This window comes from Bacillus rossius, chromosome 3 (genome assembly GCF_032445375.1).
Source record: "Bacillus rossius redtenbacheri isolate Brsri chromosome 3, Brsri_v3, whole genome shotgun sequence".
Classification (NCBI taxonomy): domain Eukaryota; kingdom Metazoa; phylum Arthropoda; class Insecta; order Phasmatodea; family Bacillidae; genus Bacillus; species Bacillus rossius.
Window position 1 is genome coordinate 17,749,424 of NC_086332.1, and position 15,579 is coordinate 17,765,002.

Consider the following 15,579-nt stretch of genomic DNA (forward strand, 5'->3'; position numbering starts at 1 on the left):
AGAAGTTCTACAGGAAGGGCTCTGTTTAAAGAAATAGTCACCAGAAGAGGAGAGTTTTTTGAGCGAGGAATTGAATAAAAAGTTACCATGGTTTTGAGATCATCTGCTGAGCTTTCAAGTGAATTTAAAACTGAAAACAAACATCGTATTGTTGTAAATTATCATAAGAATATTTGATATCCAAATAAATTAGGTAATAATTAATTTGCACCGAGTTTTAAAAAATACACGAGAGGAATCGTCAGTTCACTAATCTAGACGTAAATATAGGGGTCATAGGCATTCGTGGCCAGAATTACTAACTACTATTGGCCGCGCGGAAGGCGAAGATTTCACCGACGTTTCGATCTATCTTGCTGTCACCATCATCAGGGTAGCAGTTACCTACTTAGGTTCTTTAAATACCCTATCAGGCAGCAGAATTTCCAAGAATCTCAGTAGGAAACTGCTCCCTGATGATGGACAACTGCAAGGTATACCGAAACGTTCGACGCGGCTACAACCCAGAAGCCAAGCAACTCCACACACACACACTGGCTGTGAATACCTTGCGATCATTACTAAAAGCAATGGTTTAGCCGACATTTCGGCTCGCCTTGTTGCAACAGTCTTCAAGGACGGTCGACAATTGTTGTTCATGCATAGTTTTACTTGGGGTCATTCACGGCTGAGCTGGGATTGGTCCCTGTGTGGGTGACCAATCCGTTCGAGCAATCACTGATTATTCAGATGTGGCCTCGAACCCCAGAAGCCCCGGAAGTTTGCTGAAGATCGATGGTCGGTGTGTGTTTCGGCCTTGTCCCGAGGCGCGGCGCATGCAGGAAGCGACCAGGTGTGGTCGAATAGGCACTCCCTGTGCTGTCTGGTAGGGAGGGGGAGGAGGGTCAACGACCTCCGTCCTGGCGGGCACCGGCTGTCCTCGCGCGCAGGAGGCGCCAGCAGCTCGGAGACCGCTAGGACTGGGAGGTCACTGGCTGCCACTTCCGCACCAATGGCGGCTCCAGGAACACCTCTCGGGCAGGACTCTCACACACAGGAGGATGCATGACATTGCCCTTGGGATATTCAAAAAATACATGGTCTCAAATACTGAAATTTAGTATTTTCGTACAAATTTTTGATTTGAAAGAAGAGTTCAGCACACTAACGAAAGTATCTAAGTTAACATTAATATTCCCTACACAGAAATAAGAAGTAAAATTTGGGCTAGGAAGGGGCTATCGTTCCCCTGCGCCCTTCCTCTGGAGCCGCGCTTGTTCCATACGCGACGTCACGAAATGATATTGTGGCATCAAGAAACACTATACCTCCATGTTAGGGGAATCGGGGGGGGGGGGGGGGGAAATCGGTCATGGCCATGGCCCGTTGCAATATTTGCCTGGAGTGATTTCAGAGCAGCCATGGTAAACAGAATTCAGGATGGTTGGTGCGAGATTCGAACCCGGCCCTCCAAAATGTGAGTTCAAATTTTTACTGTTACGATGGAATACGAAAATATTAGCCTTAGTAGGTACACTAGTTTCATTTATTATTTAAGAACCACAATAGAAAGATCAAAATAAATTCAGGGGTAAACTTTAAATTTATTAAGAAAAAACGTTTAAATGTACTCGGAACCCTCTTAGTAAAGCCATAGAAGTCTAGTGCACCGGGCTCTGAAATAAACATTTTTATTAAAAACACTCACGATATTCTTAATGTGCCTAATCAGTTTGCCTTTTCACATCTCTATACAAATTTCCTTTTCTTTCGTGTTTTGTTTTCCTCACGCAATTATTTTCTTCGGTAACAATGACAAAATATGTTTATAAGTATAAAAATTTTTGGTTCATTATATGTACTGTAGTAAAATCTAATGCAGCGAACATTCATATGTTTATTATTTCACCATGAAATGAAATAAAAGGATTGAAATTTTCAAGGCTATAACTCTGACGGAAGTGGCGCCAAAAAAAGACCGCACGCCACTTAGTGAACTGTTACAAGAGGAGGGCGTGCCTATTCGCTGAAGAAGTCACAAACGCCCAAATCCGGTCAGCGCAGGGCGTCGATTTAAGCGTTTGCGACTTCTTCCAGTGAGGTTACCTCAAGGAAAATGTTTTAAAATATCGTCCTCACACCTTGGAAGAACATGAATATGCGGATTCTGGAGAAAATCACCTCTACGTCCCTAAAGATGTGCCGAAAAGCAGTCGAATAGCTCCAAAATCGCTTTCATCAATACATCGCTGTTGGTAGCCACCATTTTCCTGATGTGATCTTCAGAACTTAAAAAAAAAAAAAAAAAAAAAAAAAAAAAATGGGGATGTATACTGATTCCAATAAAATAAACCTGAGTTCTTTAAGTTGCTCCGTTTTTTTTAAAAGCCTTTCAAAACTGACACATACTTTTTGCCCCTTCTTGTATAAGGTGACGCGTGATGCACATCTTCTGCACATTCTGTACCCGCGGTGCCAGCTCGCTTCCCGGCCGACTGTCATTCCGCCCACGGCCCGGTGACGTCATGGGCGGCAGGTGTTCCCGGTGACCTTGGTGTAGGCGCGGGGCGCGGCCAGCTCTGAGCTCTGCCTTCGCCGAGCCTCGCTCGGCGCTGGACGGGAACCGGCGGCCGACGGGCGGACAAAGGGGAAGCCTTCTTTTCACAGACGAGAGAGCCAAACGCCCGATCGTGCATCTTCGGTTTTTTTTTTTTTGGTTCATTGTAAATAAATATGGTGTTGATAAAAGGAAAGACCATAAACAAGGCAACGGTATTTATTTGTACGCCGCCATATATTTTTTCGTTTGCCGTGTGTCCGCGAATGTTTATTTTGGACAACTCATGATAACTAATGGTCAATTAGGTTAGGTTAGCTACATTATAAATACTTTAAAACATTTTGGACGGTTGATTTGGTTAGGATTGCTACATTAAAGAAACTGTGAAATCATGTAAACGGTTTCCTAGCCCTGGATAGCTACATATTAAAAAGTTATTTGCTAAGCAACCATAGAATGATTTTAAAGTATTTTTAATGTAGCTATACTTACCTAATATAACCAAACATCCACAATGGTTTAAAGTAAATATTTATAATGTAGCTAACCTATCCTAATCGACCGCAAAATTTAATGCCACACCGGTTTATACAATGAGATAGAACGGAAAAAAAAGCGAGCATTAACTTCGGGGAACTTCGGGTGTGGCTCTCTCGTCTGTGAAATGAAGGCTTTCCTGGACAAAGCCTGACCGCGGCGTTCCGCCATCTTGGAATCTTTAAACTCACAAGCGTCTCCGGAACACAGCGGTGCAAGTCGAGAATTTCGCAGATTTGCGTTTGCCACGCCAAATAATAAGTCGAACGTTTCAGAGCTAAAATATGTGGCTAACTCTTATCTATTTTATTTTTTATAGTTATTTTGGTAGATAGTCATTTAGTTTGTTTTTTAAGAAAATTGTATAACCTAATTTTATTTTTTATTTTTGTTAGAGATGCAAAATCTTTGATTTGCACAACTATGTCCCTCGTGTACATACACATATACCCGACTTGCTAGACTCATTTTATACGAAGACTGGTGTTTGACGTTTACCTCGAATCTTATCTCCTTCGCATGATACCATCATTGACATTATATCTGCCCAGCGCTGTCGAAATCGGCTAAAGTAAACAAATGATATGTGCGTTTTTTACATTAGGTATTTTCACAGACACGCGCGTTTGTTAAAATTATTAAATTTAGTGTGTTAATTTCTCGAAATAATTATTTTTTTAAAAAATTGTCACGAAATATACAACGCTGAGTTGCGATCCTAAAAAAACCAATAACCCAAATAATATTCCGAATCCCTGACACCTAATGTGTATTTTTAAGTTTTCCATTGGCAGATCATCTAAGCGTTCACTGTTGGGAGCCAAATTTGAGTAATATAGTTTATCATTGACTATAGAGTTTTGTGCATTTCATAGTTCGATAGGTTTCAGGATCCAAATTTGGATACTTTTAAGACGATAAAGTTCAGCTGCGTATGCGTAAACCTAGCTGACAGTTTGTAAATGAAGTAGATGTTGTGCTGCTTGATTGTGGACGGCAACCAGTAACCATTTACAGGTGCAGCTGAAACTCGTTATCACGACAGTTTTCAGTATAAATATAGTACGCTAAGCCTGCTTTAAAAACATGTGGTTAATTTATTTTTATTGCTCATTACCATGAGATATGTCTTTACAATTGAAATCCGCGGGTACAGATCTGGAAAGTGTCTTAATTATCATGCTTGTACTGAGAGCTCGCCATTACAAGTGTAGGAAAAAGTAAATGTTTTTTTTTTTCCCCCTACATTCACGTGATTGCCATGAAAACCACCTAAATATTCGGTTTGACGGGGCATAATGATATCATGTTACAGTGTATTTATCAAAAGGCTGGGAGGAAATTATGTATTATTTTGTCACGCGAAACTACATGTGGCGTAATTACTCCGCTGAAACAAAAAAAAATTGGTTGTCTGTAAAGTTGGTTTACGGGCGATAGTTTAACGTGACAACGTCATAACAAAACATAGATGAAATGATCGCATACTTTTATGAGTAAAATTTAATAATTTTTATTGAATTATCACTATTTTGTATGGTTACAAGGAAGGAGTGAAATGAAATCTACAATTTCATTGATACATTTACTTTTATTTGCACTCGTTAATTCAAATGTGTTTATTACTTTAACGAAAATATTATTTTAACTGTAAGTTTTATTCATGTATGCTATTTAATTTCTTCCAATCTGTGTTATTCTGTCAAGGATAGGACGATGATAGGAAAAGTAGGAAACCAATGGGAGTGCTTCAAGTTTGATGTGCCTCGAAAAAGACAAATAGATGGTTGTTCCAATCGAGTGGAAGAGAGATAGATGCGGCGCAAGCGTACAATGAGAGTAACGGGACACACCGTAACGTGACAATGTGCGTTACGGGACTCTTTTTCGTGCGTGCAGCCGGCGTTCATCGATTTGTTAGACGTCACGTCAAAAAGAACTGGCATCGATAAGTCTCCAGGTCTGTGTTCTGCCGAACCATGCGAGGAAGCTGCGCTGGAATCTATACCGGGAGAGGTCTCTCCTTGAAGTCCCTCAACTCGGCATCCCCATGTGAGCAGAGCTCATCGGCCGCTCTTGACGCGCTGTTGCAGGTTCTCCGTCGGGCGCGAGATGAGGACTGCCGTCCTCCAGGCGGCGTGCGCGCTGCTGTCGCTGGCGCTGCTAGCGTTGGCGGCGCCCCAGGCGTGCGTCAAGAACAACTACCAGGTCCGGCATCCCGACACACTCCCCACACGTTCAGTGGGGGGGGGGGGGGGGGGGGGCTGAATTGTATCCCCTCGGAATACTTATGGTGGCGGTAGTGTAGCTGGGTAGGAACTGGAAAAGGTACCCTTTCCCATTTCTTAAAATGTTTCGGTTTTAATGGAAATATGCACTGGAAATGTATCCCCTCTGAAAGGGTTAGAGGGGACAACTTTCACGGTTTTAAAGCAGAAAATAATATGCATTTTAAGAAATCGGAAAGGGTACCTTTCCAGTTTATTTTCTGCTGTGTCATTGTACAGAAAATCCTGAAACCCTTTCCGAGGGGATACCTTTCCAGTGCATATTTGCATTAAAACCGAAACATTTTTAAGAAATCGGAAAGGTTGCCTTTCCAGTTTCTACCCAGCTACTCTACAGCCACCATAAGTCTGAAAGGTACCCTTTCCAAGGGGATACAATTCTGTCGTCCCGTTCAGTGTACGGCCCTCGTTGGGACACAACCGTAACCTAACTTGTCCCAGCCGAATCCCAGCGAGGAAACAAATCGGCAACCGCGTTTTAATAAACGGAACCCCTGCGCGAGGCTATTCAAACTGGTTCCAGCGGATTCTAGCGGATCTTTCTCATCCATCAATGCGATTTTTTTACGGGAAAAAAAAATCCTAGAAATAGCAGCACCATCTCAAAAAAAATGGAACCAACCGCATTTCTAATTTTCTCAAGAATTTTTTTTTTTTAGTTGCTGTTATTTCTTGTTATGGCCTTTAAAGTGTACAAAATGTGTTCCAGGATAGTTTCGCTAACATGGGATTTCATTTGGCACACTAATGCGTTTGGTACGTCCTCCATTATTCACGAAGGTGACTATATACGAGTTAATGGTGCCAGACGCGAGTCCGTCATCAGGACGAAATCAACGAAAAAGTGAGCTCTGCGCATGCGCAAAATTTTGGGCGACGGATATGACACCAAAATCTGTTCCCTAAAAATAAGGGACTGGTCGTGTCCTATCTAAGGGTTTGGGAACTATTTTGTGCACTTGGAATACGGTTAGGGTACAGGCGTAGCAAATTCAAGACCTAAACCCTTATTTTTTGTTTCTTGGAATACCAGCCTTAGGTTGCAGTGTGCATTTAAGGGGTATTTACTCTCTTTATCCATTGTCATTAGTGCTGACCTTGTTTCAGTGTGGCTCTGTTGCCAGATACACCCAAAGAGCACTAAAGTTTTAGACACAACTTTTTAATGTAACAAAAAATTAGAAAAAAATTACAAAAATAAATATTTTAAAACGAAAGTTAGAAATTACATTTTCTTGTATTTAATGAATAACATCATCTAATAATACACATTTAAGAACACTTAACTGAAAGACGCCATCGAAGTTTCAAGCAAAGTTTTATTCAACCAAATGTTTATTTCATTTAATATTCAAAGTTTTGACTCCATTTCACCATTATACATAATTGTTATTAGTAGCACACTCCTGTGGAATAATAATTATTGGTGTTTAGAATTTTTTTTCATAATGTATACAACTGTAATAATATTATCTAAAGACACTCTTTATGGTCTTAGGAAAATTCAACAAATAGTAAAATTGAATAGATATTAAAACTTATTATAGTTATCGATCATACACAAAATAATAATTTTAATGTTACTAAGCCGGGTAGTACCAACCTGGCAACAGTGGACGCCATTTGCTCTGTACTGACGACTAAGCATGAGACAGACTTAAGTAACGGTATTGTAGACCAAGTCTTGTCTTCTGCATATTGCTCCAAAATTGGCATATTATTTTCCAAACGAACTGTCAAAACGATGTAACATAATCTATCAATTGGGGTAGCTATATACAGTTTGAATGATAGCACAAACGCTTTAGTCTATGACTATTTAATTACTAATAGTCTCGATTAACAGAGTTAATGTGGACCGTGGCAACGGATATAATAACAAAACCGTCTTCATTTTTAGTTTACCCAGTGTTAACATTTACCGGGGTGATTTTGTTATCTTCTTTTCTTCAGTATTGATTCTTTTACGTCATTCGACAATTCACTCAACCAGTAAATGGCATCTTTAATTTTTTTTTCTTTCGATAACTTTCAAATTATTTGCTATGTCTTCAAGCAAATGTTTCTACAGTTTTTACTGGTAATTGTGATTTAGGTTCACGGGGTTCACGAAAATTTACTTTGTATTTTCAAAATTCTCTTGTTTTACTAGCTTGATATACTTCACTACTAAATCTCACTCCAGTATATATGTCCTCAAAGCAACACTAACCGAACTACTCTACTTTCACTCACGCCGTTGGACTCTGACCCGACAGTACTTCACTCTCCAGTCGGTCCTCCTCCACACAACACCGCCCCAGAACTCCCTTCCGCCACTGCCGACCACGAAGCCTTCCTTGCCGGCGGGGGACAGTCGCCTCGACGCCTCGACGCCGACGTCGCTGGACCCAGAGTGTCCTCGACATGTCTATCGACACGCCATTACAGCCTCTGGCAGTGGCTAGGGAGCTCTCCGATTGTGTTGCAGACCGAGGTCCTGGGGGAAACCTTCATTTCACAGACGAGAGAGCCACACCCCGAAGTTCCCCGAAGTTCATGCTCGCTCTTTTTTTTTTTTTTTTTTTGGTTCTATCCCATTGTATAAACCGGTGTGGCATTAAATTTTGCGGTCGATTAGGATAGGTTAGCTACATTACAAATACTTTAAAGCATTGTGGATGGTTGGTTATATTAGGTAAGTATAGCTGCATTAAAAATACTGTAAAATCATTTTATGGTTGCTTAGCAAATAACTTTTTAATATGTAGCTATCCAGGGCTAGGAAACCGTTTACATGATTTCACAGTATCTTTAATGTAGCTATCCTAACCAAATCAACCGTCCACAATGTTTTAAAGTATTTAGAATGTAGCTAACCTAACCTAATTGACCATTAGTTATCATGAGTTGTCCAAAATAAACTTTCACGGAATATGGGGCGCCCCGAGAATATTTGTGGAAGACAAAGACTTCCTAGATTTTATACGGTATGGAAAATATACAAATCCACGAACTACGTTTCTTCAACTAGGTATTTTCCTCTAAAAAACAATTAAAAATAAATACCGTTGCCTTGTTTATGGTCTTTCCTTTTATCAACACCTCCATATTTATTTACAATGAACCAAAAAACAACCGAAGATGCACGATCGGGAGTTTGGCTCTCTCGTGTGTGAAAAGAAGGCTTCCCGTGGTCCTGGACGCCTGGGAGCTCCCAGGGTCGCGCCCTCTGTGGCCAGGACGGGCCAGAGACCCCGGGAAGCTCTGTCGAGCCTCGGTGCAGGAGATGTCGCCGGGGCTGCAGCATCTCTGAGACCGCCGTGGCACGCGGTCAAAGAAACTCCATCCCTAAGCGAACACTTAAACAATCTCTGTACAGGAGCATACGCAGAATAATACCTTTTTTAGGAAGAGCGGGGGTTATATAACAACTTTATCCCACTACTTGCTTTCACATTCTTAACCTTTTGTTGGTGGGAATATTAGATTTTTGTAGATGTTTTAGGAGTTCGAGGGGGGGTGATATATCTCTCTGTCTCTCTCTCTCTCTCTCTCTCTCTCTCTCTCTCTCTCTCTCTCTCCCCTCCCCATTTCCCCTGTGTAGCTCCTGAAATTGTATGATATCATCAACAGATATACGTCATTGTCAAAATTATTGTATTCAAATGTTGTATTTTTGCGCATTAGCGTTTGATGGAAGGTTTCACACAGGTTCCGCAAGAATCTTCCAACACAACTGCTAGCTAAGCCTCGACGGCAGCGGGTATGAATGTTTCTATGGAAGAAACTATCACACGTAGACTTGTGACTCATATAGCCTAGCATGTGCGAATGATTTTGCTATGATAGTTAATACTTTTTGTATTGTATGAACATGCATGTTTCTCATAATTATCGCACAATATTGTAACTTTTATTTACGGACCACGTGTGCACAGCTATTCTAATCAATAATCAAAAAAACTTCAATCCCTCCTAAATAAAGGGGCAGCACACCACCACTTCATTTTGATTGTGTAAAATTTACACCTTCTACAAAACCTTCCACAGAAATTCGAACACGACCGAACACAAAAACTTCCATGAAAACGGCCAGCGCTCTGCTAATTCTTTCACAGAACCATCCATACCTGCTGCCATGGAAGACCTTCCAATGAAACTTCCATCGTGTGATAATAAGTGGTTGACTATATAATTTTTTTTTTCTATGTTGCAGTGCTTAACCAACTCTGAATGCTGTGGAGGTTGCTGCTCGCAAGAAAAATGTGTGGAGTGTAGGTATCCAACCATATTCTGCCCTGTATCTTTCAGACACTATAATATTTGTTTTGCTTCCTGATTCGAGTAGCAGGCTTGCTGATAAGGGGTCAAATGTTGGAAAATCCTTCCTATATAATTGTGTATTGCACGTTTAGGCAAGTAAATTGTAAATATATGTGTAAAAAAGTGTAGAGAAAATACACTAATGTATGAAGTTGATCACATGTTCCGGCCATTCTGCTTTAGCTCAAAGATAATTTCTTGCAGTTAGCTGCTAAGGCGTGGCGGAAAATTAAAATGATCTTCATTCCGGTCTCACTCTGTCACACTATAATAAATGCCTCATGGTTGTTGATTATTGTACGTAACATAGTTAAAAAACATTTTACAATTGTGTAAGTATTATTGTTAATTTTTTTCCATACTGTAGGTGCTATCACTTTCTGGACACACGTAGTACATTTTGTGACTTGATACTTTGGTAGGGAATAAGTCTGTAGCTACGGACACATTTTCAAGGAACATCGTGAACCAGGGAAGGTAGGCATATTTATATATGTTAAACATTTTCACCAAAAAAAAATTGATATATGTGACATCTAAAGTTGATCAGGGAAATTTCACCGACAGCAGTACAAAATACAAATTATCGTGAATATTTGAACAAAAAAAAAAACGAACGCTCGGATTTCCCTGAAGGTCTTCCTGCAAGTGGCACTAGGAAGCGAGCAAAGCTTTGGAAGATCGTTTGTTTTGGGAAACAACTTGACGGTTTTTCTGTCATCTCTGGCTTGCAATTGTATTCAGAAAACGTTAACCTGTGTTCGTGAATCAGTTTCTTGTAGGTATCTCGCTACAAGTGTATCCACGCGAGTGTTAACATGGCCAAGAATATTTTCAAAGTGGATTTTTAGATTGTAATGATTATTAGCTAGAACGTTAGTAAAACATTATCGGTAAGTAAATATTAACTCTGTAGTTCGTAGCGCACCAGTCAGTCATAGGCTCGCCGCTTGAAGTAAACTAGATGAATGCTGCACGCCAGTTCAGAGCCTAGCGTTTGTAGACCACGAGACATCTGTCAAGTGAGATCTTGGACCTCAAACGCGCATTCTTCCAGGAGCTCGAGGCTGGCTACGTTCCATGGCTCGGCGATTGCTCGCGATTTTTTTTTTTTTTGCCGCCGCTGACGTGTCTAGTCATGCTGGGATCTAACAGCGCGGCGCGAAGGACGTGATACGACAGCGAAACATCGCGTTTTCGAGAACGTGCTGTTTCTGCCCCTCGCCACAAACAAGGAGCAAACGAACTGCGTACATAACGTTTATCGCCATTGTACATAGACCATACTTACGAGCTGTTCGAAAAAAAATGCGTTTAAAAGATTTCACAATTAAATCTATTAAAACTAAAAATAACGAACAATAAAAGTATTACCGATAGCCTACTATAACCCTCAAAACATTATTTTGGACTTACACCTTTGCTAGTTTACGCAGAAAATGGAACGGACAAAGAAAGATGAATACACAAACAGAAAAAACAAGCCCAAATCAGCCCATGTCAAATATAAAATGCATATACAGCACACAGAATTCCGTGGAAAGAATTAGAACAATATCGCAGCACAGATGAGTACTACAGTCGGCTGACAACGACGAGACAATTACGAAAAGAGCAGCAAATACAAACACAATTCTTGGACAACACAGCGATAAGCAGAGGAACACAAAAATGATTCAAAACTTAGTTGGATTCCTCGCAGTGTTGTCCAAGGTTGTTTGTATTTACTGTGCTTGTCGCAACTGTCTCGTCATTTTCGCTGGATTCTTTTGTGCAGTGATATTGTTTTGATTAATTCCTCCTTGCGCCGTGCATGCACTTAAAATTTGACATCGGCTGATTTTGGCTTGTTTTTTCTGTGTGTTTGTGTGTTCATATTTATTTGCCGTTCTTCAGGTTCTCTCTATGACACAAAGTCTAACCTAACAATGGCGTATGTCCAAATAAATGTTTTAAATCAATCTTCGCCATTGCAAGATTCACACTAAGAAAGTGTTAACATGTAACCAATTTTTCGAAAACAAAATTCTGACCCTTATTTCAGTAACGTCGCACCCGCGACGCGATGAAAATAAAAATATTTATGATCGTAAAGTCCAATCGTGTTCGCCATTTTTCTCGTACTGACGTCACATAAGTGTCTAGCGTGATCGGTTAGAAAATATTGTATTTGCCGTCTCGTCGCATCGCATACGTCGTTATTCACTGAGTGCCCGATTTCAAGCCTGAGTGTTGCACTGTCTATCGTGGAAAAAATTAAAGAATACAAATTAAGAATAAAGAATGAAAACATAAACTCACGGAGAACAAGTCTAAATCACTTAAAGTACGTATTCAAGCCTGAGATTAATGAAATGACAGTGTTACAAGTTATTCGAAGACTGACAGCGCCGACTATAATTTCGGAGGTCGCGTCGCCATAATCCTGTGTGCATGAACGTGCGACGTGTTACCCTATCAAACAAATGAGTAACTATTAAACCAGCTAAGTGTAAGCGTGGATTAGTGAAGCGAGAATACTGCTTCGCCTTTACTTTTGCCACTTTGTTGTCGAAGTCAGTTTCGGACTGTCAATAATTAAGAAAATGAAAGGGGAAGGGGAGGAGGGGGGCGTTGGCTGGTTGGTAATTAAAACAACAAAGAGCCGAATATTAAAAAGAAAAAATAGGTTGAGTGGTAATATTCGAGGAGATCCTAATTCGAATCGCTACCCGGCCATCCTCGTTTCGGTTTTTCCGTGGTTTCTCGATAATCACTCCAGGCTAATTTTGAGATGTTTTCCTTACCATAAGGACACGGTCTTTGCCTTCCTCGGTTCCCTTGTACTGTGTTGTTTAGTTCATGCGTATCCGAAGACCTTACTGTCGCCGAGACGTAAAACATATGTGATAAAATATGTTTCCACGATACCCTATTTTAGTTGTTCTGGGTTTTTAACTCTAACCTCGCTGTCAATGAATTGTTTAGGTCAGTTTAAGAAAAAAAAACTTATTTGGTGAACAGGCGCCAAGACATTTGATTGATTTAGTCTGTAATTGAATGGTTCGGCACATTCTGTAATCCGGCACCGATCAAGTCGCTGCATGGATTTTTTTATGGAGGATTCGGGCGAGTGTTGACCTAGCATGTGTAACGCTCAATTTAATTTTCTTCTTGCCATAGAAGTGTTTTATTACTATCTTTTTTCTTTGATATCATTGTGTTGTAATTCAATTTTTCTTTGGTGTTCCCGTTAAAACCATATGGGGAAACCTACGATTAGCAAATTCTTTCGTACACACTCGAATACTTGCATTCGTGTAACTTCGGGAATTTTTGAATTAACAGTTCAGCGTTCGCCTGTGCTGTAACGCGAGCGTCGCCCCACTGTTCTTGCAAGCAGCTTGCCTCATGGTGCTTAAAATCAAAACCTGCGTCAAGTCACGTCACAAAAGTACTTGCTGCCATTTTTAAATCGATATTTCTCTCGTTGTTAATGGTTTAAGTAGCTTTGTTACTTCACTTTACGTCGCGGTCTTACGAAGGTGTTAGACCTCCCCATCTTGCAATTTCAAATACGTTGATACCACTTGCAACAAATCTTCCTTGCTGAATATTTGGGTTTGACGCGGCGTAGGACTTGACTTTGGCTACTTTTGAAATCAACTGGTGCGATTATCTTGATAATTGCAGTTGCCCGCATGAAATAATCAAGTTATTTCCTGGCGGCGCTTACAGGCTGGATCTTGTTAGTATGTGGTCGCCACAAGGGATAGAATGTCTGGGAGATACTATTCATGCCTTGAAAATTCCAAGATGACGGGGCCTAATCCCTCTAAGTAAGCGCATTTTTTGACGTGACAACGTCTAATACATCGATGAACGCCTGCTGCACGCACGAAAAAGGATGACTCATTGTCCCGTTGCACACATTGTCCAGTTATACACAGTGTCCCGTTGCACACATTGTCCCGTTACACACATTGTCCCGTTACGCTCATTGTACGCTTGCGCCGCATCTATCTCTCTTCCACTCGATTGGAATAACCATCGATTTGACTTTTTCGAGGCACATTAAACTTGAAACACTCCCATTCGTTTCCTACTTTTCCTATCATCGTCCTATCCTTAACAGAATAACACAGATTGGAAGAAATAAAATAGCAAACATGTATAAAAGTTATAGTTAAAATAATCTCTTCGTTAAAGTAATAAACATATTTGAATTAATGAGTGCAAATAAAAGTAAATTTATCAATTAAATTGTAGATTTCATTTCACTCCTTTGTATCCATACGAAATAGTGATAATTCAATAAAAATTATTCAATTTTATTCATAAAAGTATGCAATCATTTCATCAATGTTTTGTTATGATGTTGTCACGTTAAACTATCGTCCGTAAACCAACTTTACAGACGACCAATTTTTTTTTTTTTTTTTCCAGTTGGAAAAAGAAAATAATCCGAATTCACACGACGGCAAAAGTGTTCGGGTCGTGTGGGAAAGGATTTGCGGATCGTAGGGTGGCCATAGAGAGAGTGTGAGGGTGTGATGGTGCCGCAGACTCGGACAGCTGCATCGTGCGCCAGAACCCGTGCTCGGGCCACTCCTGCCCGGGCAGCAAGGTGTGCTTCCTGAACCCGGTGCAGTGCGCCGCTCCGCCCTGCGCGCCGCTGCCCGCCTGCAAGGACCCCGACTACGACGACTACAGCTGAGCGGGCAACCCCCTCCACCCGCCCGCTCTGACGTCACCGCGTGTTCCTCGCCGGCGACCACGAGCTCTTGCGTCTGTAGCTTCATGACGAGACAAGCCTAACATGTACATCAAGTTCTGTCCCTGCCCGAACACGCCCGAACACGCCCGAATATTCACCTTCGGCCAACCTCGGGATCTGTTTTATTTTATTTTATTTTATTTTTTTAGCGCAGGAAAAATGAATTCAAATATTAAAAGTGGTCGGTTAGGTTAGCTACATTAAAAAAACTTTAAAACACCATGGACGGTTAGTTAGGTTAGTATAGCTACATTAAAATAAACAGAGAAATATAAATATATATAAATAAACCCTAGTATAGCTACTTTAAACTAAACTGAGAAATATAATTTTTTTTTTCCTAACCTAACTAAAACTAAGTGTATTTTGGAGGGGTCCGGGTTAGGGAGGGACCTAGGTGCGTCTCAGGCCGAAGCCTATACGCCTAGTCATGCTGGGATTAGCCATGCAAGGAGAGGGTCGCATGCATCATGTGCTAGGAGGGGATTGGCCAGCCATGGCAGCGATTGGCGCCATGACTAACTCCCCTCACTCTTAAATCTAGACTATAACTAGAGATAGGTTGGGCCCAGGTAAAACCTGCATAGAATATAAATATATATATATATATAAACCCGAGGTTGGCCGAAGGTGAATATTCGGTCGTGTTCGGGCAGGGACAGAACTTGATGTACATCTTAGGCTTCCCTCATAACGATAGTCGACCAGTCGCGTCTGTTCAACTAGATGCGGTACACATTATCACGTAACTTCGATTACAAATATATACTCAGTGAAGATAAAAGCATGATAGTTTCAGTTGTATAGCCTCTGATGTACAAGAATATCCACTATATGATTTTTGTAGTATTTTTTTTTTTGTAAATTAAATAATAAAATCTAATTTTTCTGTAAGTAAATAAAATCCTTAAATAAAAACGAAAACTTGTATTTTCTTATGAAAAGTTAAGTTTTGAATAAATTATGCTAATTCATACATTGTTTTTGAAAATAACATTAATGCTCTGATTGTTAACTGATATTAAAGAAAGAAATTGGCTTGAAACAATAGAACATATTTGTTACATATTTCACACTCATCACGTGTATAGGTATATCCTCCATTCTCAATGATGATTTTGTTTTGTTTGGTTTGGTTTTGTATTGATGCGGAA

At 40.5% G+C, this 15,579-nt stretch overlaps 1 protein-coding gene across 1 annotated transcript in view; it reads left to right on the forward strand.

Annotated features, from left to right (window-relative positions):
- Window positions 1-15,349, forward strand: part of LOC134530023 (uncharacterized) — a 40,451-nt gene extending 25,102 nt beyond the window's left edge. The window contains exons 4-6 of the mRNA XM_063364551.1: window positions 5,170-5,284; window positions 9,563-9,620; window positions 14,214-15,349. Of these exons, the coding sequence (XP_063220621.1) occupies window positions 5,170-5,284; window positions 9,563-9,620; window positions 14,214-14,365 (325 nt within the window). The 3' untranslated portion in view covers window positions 14,366-15,349. The remainder of the gene's footprint in view (window positions 1-5,169; window positions 5,285-9,562; window positions 9,621-14,213) is intronic.
- Window positions 15,350-15,579: the final 230 nt, after the last annotated feature.